General features: G+C 34.0%; 1 protein-coding gene across 1 annotated transcript in view; it reads left to right on the top strand.

Moving 5' to 3' along the window:
* Positions 1 to 4734, top strand: part of LOC136833936 (vesicular glutamate transporter 1-like) — a 59774-nt gene extending 55040 nt beyond the window's left edge. Inside the window, exons 2-4 of the mRNA XM_067096217.1 lie at positions 1473 to 1628; positions 4342 to 4472; positions 4704 to 4734. Coding sequence (XP_066952318.1) covers positions 1473 to 1628; positions 4342 to 4472; positions 4704 to 4734 — 318 coding nt within the window. The remainder of the gene's footprint in view (positions 1 to 1472; positions 1629 to 4341; positions 4473 to 4703) is intronic.
* Positions 4735 to 6536: the final 1802 nt, after the last annotated feature.

Here is a 6536-nt window from a genome sequence, read left to right as displayed (position 1 = left end):
TTCCTCTCATCTTATTAATCCACTTTACCTTTGCGTGACATACACTCTAATCTTGTATAGCAAGGTGTAAAAAGCACCAATTGATTTTTTGTCATTATGTATGCTACTCATCGGGTTATTTTAATTCTGGTTTACTTTGGTCTTGAAGCCTCATTTGTGGAGACCGAGGTAAGAAAATATCAGAATTGTTATTCATTTTTGTTTAAGTGATGCAGTTGTAATGGCTTTTACCTCCAATAGTATTAAGTTTTTTCCATGACATTTTCAGGTAATGAAAACAAATGTGTAATGTTTTCTTCAGCGGATACTTTTTATTTTTCTGCTACTCTTATTAGTCTATATAGTAATTTGTAGCCCTCATCAGAAATTCTTCATTGCAACAATGCATTGCACATGGTTCCAGAAACGGTAGACTGTATTGTGCATTATTGAAAATAGTACACAGTGTACTGTGTCAGAAAAAGTGTACTGTACACTGAGACGCAGTGTTGCTTCTGTATTTTGCACTGGGTGACCTCATGGACTGGGACGAAACTACTCAGGGTCTCATACTAGGGAGTTTTTTCTACGGCTACTTTTTAACGCAGGTAAATGTTTAAAGGACAGTTGTGGTTTGTAATTATTTGTAGCTCAAAATGCAAGATGATGAGGTAACTAGAGACCTCTTCTGTTGCTTTTCCTTTTTTTCATTTGAAACTCAGCAGGATGGACAGTTATCTCACTCATCCCCAGAGGATTCTGGACTCTAGTCTGATTCATTGCCGTTTGCATTAGACTGCTAATGTTGTTCCAAGCTTCGATAATGCTTGGTTTTCTTGAAAGAATTAACAATTCGGTGGCTGTGCGGAGCTCAAACCTGGAGGATAAGAATAAGAGAAGGGAGAAGGAAAATGGGACGAGCCTAATCCAAAGGAGAAGTAAATCAGTCTTCCAGACAGCTGTCTCTTGATAGTAGGAGGTTTATAGAATTCAGATTGTTGATAAGAGTCTCTCTAAGCATAAAGATGATAATGAGATAATGTCTTCAACTAGTGGTTTTTGCTTGAAAAGCGACAAAAAGTTATTTTTGTTTATGTGAGTTGACTAAACAAGGAACACAAAATTACGTGAAAAAAATTGAGATGAGACTATAAACTAAATGGTTGGTTCTCAGAACGTTACAGTACCTTTTTAGAATATATTGATACTACAAGTTCTTGAATTTCTGTAATTTTCAAATAATGTTCGCCCATATTTCACTTACGGTATGGAATTTTAATAGTAACATTGACACGCTTTTGTAGATATTTTGGAAGATCTCAGTTTTAGTAATAACCAAACTCAGACCATTGGCACAAATCGCAACATGAATTCAAGGTCCTTGACTCAGTAGGGGAGTGTATTTATTTGTTTTTTCCAATATCTAACTTAGTGCTGGTCTTTTTTGTTTGAAAATGCTCATGCTAATAACAAACTTTCATCATTTCATCAAGATCCCTGGAGGAAGACTCGCTCAGATGTATGGCACCAAGTGGGTATTTGGGCTCTGCATCTTGGGTGGTGGAATCTGCGCCCTTCTGTCCCCGGTTGCTGCTCGGCTGCATTATGGTGCCTTTATATCCATTAGGGTCATCCATGGTCTTCTGCAGGTGAGAGAGAAGATTTGTTTGGAGGACATCAAGTTTTTCATACCCTTTAGTGTAATCCTACTTTCCTGTTCTTATTCACGAGATTTTTTTACAAAACTAATTTTCCGTCCTGAATATATTTTTTCATAATGTTCTTAAGTCATTGCATTATAGCAGAGTATATTTAGAAGCCTTCCATCCTCTTCCAGAAAACGCTCAGTGAATTTATTCTCATATTTTGGTGAAGAAAGTTCAGTCTGTTACACATATCCTGGATTATTTAAAGCAAACGCATCTTTAAAAACTGAAAATGTATATGAAACCTGGCTCAGGTTGCTATTGTCAATAGAAAAATGTGGAACTTGAAGGGCGGAAGTTATATATGTTATGGAAAATCAAACTTACCTAGCACTAATCTCAAATTCCTCTTGTAATGTTAATTTAAACTTAATCAGTTAAAATATCGTTTTAATGAGAAATGTGTCGTATATTTTTTATGAAATCGAACTCTGGTTATATTTCTGTGGCCCAGTATCATCATTAAAAACTTTAATCTTTACTTTTTATAATTTTTTATATTCTTATTTTTTTTAATTAGTGAAATGATACATTCCCCAATTTCCCCAGTTTGAGGACGGTCGGTATAGCATGCTGAATCCGCCGGTAATATGAAAAAATGATAAAATCGCGACCGCTACATACATTCTGATTCGAGAGCTGAGTGTGCTGATACCCAAATTCTGTGTTTACAGCTTTAAAATAATTAAAAGGAAAATATACAGTGTAAGGATAAAATGCCTGATGGCCAAAGCACGTCCTTTTTTTACCTTATCCAGTTCCCTTGCTGCCAGCAAGGCTGTATTAACTCTAGCATAACCAGTCTTTCTTTGAGTAGACCACCGTAGAGCTGTTAGTAGCAGAACACAAACTGCTGGGGAAGACCAACTGCTCTGCAATAAGGAACCTTGAGAACATATTTTTATAGTAAAATATAAGAAAACTTCAAAATCTGCTCGAAGGTTTTTTCTAATTAAGAGCTCAGAGTATGTTTGCTTAATTAATTAGTATCATATACTTTGTGAAAAATTTTTAAATGGCATTTTCCCAATATGTTTTTAGCATTGTTTAGGATTTCGAAGTTCACTTGATGGTATTTTCTAGGGTTCTTACGTGTGTCCCTTCGCAGTAAACTTCCTTTTGTGTGACTTGTTTCTCCTTTTCAGTTTTGAAAATGCTACAGCACATAGTGAAATGTTTAATAAATAAAATGAGGATATGTTTCTTGAAAGTTATACATTTTCATTAAGAAATTGTTTCCTTCCAAAATATTTTACTGAGATCATTGACCCCAATTTTGTCTTTTACAAAATAAAAAAATAAGTAAATGGAATTACGTCCCAGACATGCATAAGTGACTAAAAAGATGTACTAAAGTTACCCTACCTTGGTATAGTTGCTGTATGGCTCTTAGAAACCTAACAAGAAATGCTTAAACACAGTTTTCCATTTATTTTGGGATCACTGTTGAGAGAACCCTACCCTTCTTGTTAACCTTATTCCTGGTGTCGTTTACTTTTTGACCTGTTCATGGCGTGGTCTTGTTGGTTAAGACTAATATATATATATATATATATATATATATATATATATATATATATATATATATATATATATATATATATATATATATATATATATATATATATATATATACATACATATACATATACATATATATATATATATATATATATATATGTGTAATTCTAATATACAATGCCCTCTTAATATTATATATATTCTTCGCATTATATTTTTTGGATATGCATACATACACACATACGAAAATATCAGACGGAAGAAACTGAAGAGCCTGTGAATAACGGTCCTGAGAATCAGAAACCCGCGTTACCATATTCACAAGGAGGTCACGTTGCCGACCTGGCTACGTGACCTCCTTGTGAATATGGTAACGCGGGTTCGATTCTCGCGACCGCTATTCACAGGCTCTTCAATTTCTTCCGTCTGGATATTTTCGGCTTCGCAGTTACAAGCATATCCAAAAAAAGCAAGCGAAGAATTCGAGACGTTAAGAGGGCATTGTGGCTATTAGAATTACATATGTGTCTGGTAAAAGTGACCAGTAGATTCTACATATATATATATATATATATATATATATATATATATATATATATATATATATATATATATATATATATATATATATATATATATATATATATATATATATATATATATATATATATATATATATATATATATATATATATATATATATGTATATACTGTATATATACATATATATGTATACATATATATGTGTATATTGTATAAATATATGTATATATATATATTATACATATACATATATATTATATATATATTGTATACTGTATATACATATATATATGTATATATGTATAAATATATACATATGTACATACAAATACACAGGTATACATATACACACTCACACTCAAACTCGCACAGTACCTTTACTACATGTAACAAAATTATACATTGTTTGCAGTATGAAGTTTTATATAGACATATCTCCATTTTTAAAGCATTTGAATGTAATAGTTTGCTTGACTTTGGGCTTCATATTATTTCCTTTCATCTAACGTTCCTCTGCATGACTTTCGCATTAGCTTCATAAATTGATAAATAATTTTACGAATAGGTTGTAAACCATTTCATATCCCGACAGGGTGTATCTTGGCCATCAATGCATGCTTGTCTTGCACAGTGGATTCCTCCTTTTGAGAGACCAAGATTCATAGGGACCGTCTACTTTGGTAAGACTCACAAACAAAAACTTTTTTTTTTTTTCCAGCCGGGGTATGATTATCATGATTTCTCTCTCTCTCTCTCTCTCTCTCTCTCTCTCTCTCTCTCTCTCTCTCTCCCTCTCTCTCTCAATATTTTATGTGTATAATTATGCCCTTATTATCAATATCAGGAAATATAAGTATGTTATTTAATTTTGTTCAGTGAAAGGCCATTATTAGTGCATTACATTTTATTCTTGTAAATGTAAGTAATTTAACTGTTCTTAACTGTCTTGCACAGTGAATACTTTTTGAGTGACCAAGATTTATAGGGACCAGTTACTTTGATAAATCTCTTCATTATTATTATTATTATTATTAAGAAATTGAACCCTATTCATGTAGAACAAGCTCTCAGGGGCCATTGACTTGAATTTCAAGCTTCTGAAGAATATGGTGTTCATTGGAAAGAAGTAACAGAAGGCAATGGGAAATACAGAAAGAAGAGATAGCATATTAAAAAAGAAAAAATAAATTGAAATATTAATAAATAAATAGAAAAAATGTAAGTGATTTATTTAAATGCAATGAGAATTGTAGTAGGGTAGTAATGTATTGCATCTTCGCTTGAACTTTTGAAGCTCCAGTTGCACATCCTCAGGGAGGCTGTTCCACAGTCGTACGGTGTGAGGAATAAAGGAGCTCTGGAACTGAGAAGCTCTACAGCGAGGCACATTTACTGCCTATTGGTGCTGCTGTTCAGCAAATCTGGTGGTCGCGTCAGGAAAAGGGGATCAGGGATCAATTGTGAATGTGAAAGATCTCTGTTAAAATACAACTTATCGAAAATTGACAAACAAGAGACCATCTGTCCATGGTCCAAGTCATAACTGCTAATATTAGGAAACAGAAACCTACCACTACAAACTACTCTATCTAAAAGAGGTAAATCTCTGGCAGAAACAGACATGCACACCGGAGAGCAGTATTCTAGTAAAGGAAGGACAAATGATTTAAACAGGTTGCATTGGTTTTTATCACTGTTTTAAATGTATGAGTCCTTGCATACAATACTTAAGTACCGCATTTGCTGGCACTATCATTAGAGGTTTCTCAAAAGTAAGATATGATCCAAAAGATACAACAAAAATAAAAAAAAAAAGCTTCAGACTCGTTTAAAAAAAAAAGCTTCAGACTTGTTTAGAAGAGTCCCATCCACCTGAAGGTGAGGATGGGGTGAACAATTTTGATGAGATCTGCTACTAAGCAGTGTTTTTGCTTTACTGGAGTTCAGCCTTATACCCCACCGACTACACCATTCATTAATCGGGTCCTTGTCATGACTGAGACAGCTTCATTTCTCATAAGTAGAAACTTGACTACACTCACAAGTGTTGCATCATCGGCATGAACAATCTTGTTCTCCAGTTTAACAACTATATCACTTGTATACACTGAAAATAACACTGGACCAAGAACACTATCCTCTGGAACTACAGACACAATAGATCTTGGTTCACTAAAGATACCATCAACAGCAACTCCCTGCTGACTACCTGTAAGGAAATCTTGAAGCAAATTTGAAACATATCCACCCACTCCGAGATTAAAATACGCGACTTGTGATTTACTAAGTCGAAAGCAGCACTAAAACCTGTTTTAATTATTCCATACTCAAAAAACCCTTCTCAAGGTTCTCTTCCGGATGACATGTCAAATCTAAAAGCATCACAGTATGTAACTGCTTCCTATATTCATATTGACTATCAGCTAACAATCCTTTAGATTCCACATACTTATATGGTGGCTTAAAATTTTTAGAAGGTTTTCTGCAACTTTGAGAGCACCGGGAGAATGGAAATTTGTATGTAGTTACAGCAGTCAGCAGATATGCCATTCTTTGGAACAGGCACTGTATCCCTAAGTGTGTGCTCAACTGCAAAGATACTACATCGACCTGAAAATCTATAGAATCTACTAATCTTGGGAGACGACACACTAGAAACCTTTGTGAAAAACTAAGGGAAGAAACCTTCTCCACCCCTGCTCTCAGGATTATAGAGACTTTGCTTAACATCCCTAGAGTGAATACAAATTTTGTAAAAATAGGCTCAGGATGACAAGTATCGGGGAG

Source organism: Macrobrachium rosenbergii, chromosome 52 (genome assembly GCF_040412425.1).
Source record: "Macrobrachium rosenbergii isolate ZJJX-2024 chromosome 52, ASM4041242v1, whole genome shotgun sequence".
Taxonomy (NCBI): domain Eukaryota; kingdom Metazoa; phylum Arthropoda; class Malacostraca; order Decapoda; family Palaemonidae; genus Macrobrachium; species Macrobrachium rosenbergii.
This window is presented reverse-complemented; position numbering and strand designations above follow the sequence as displayed.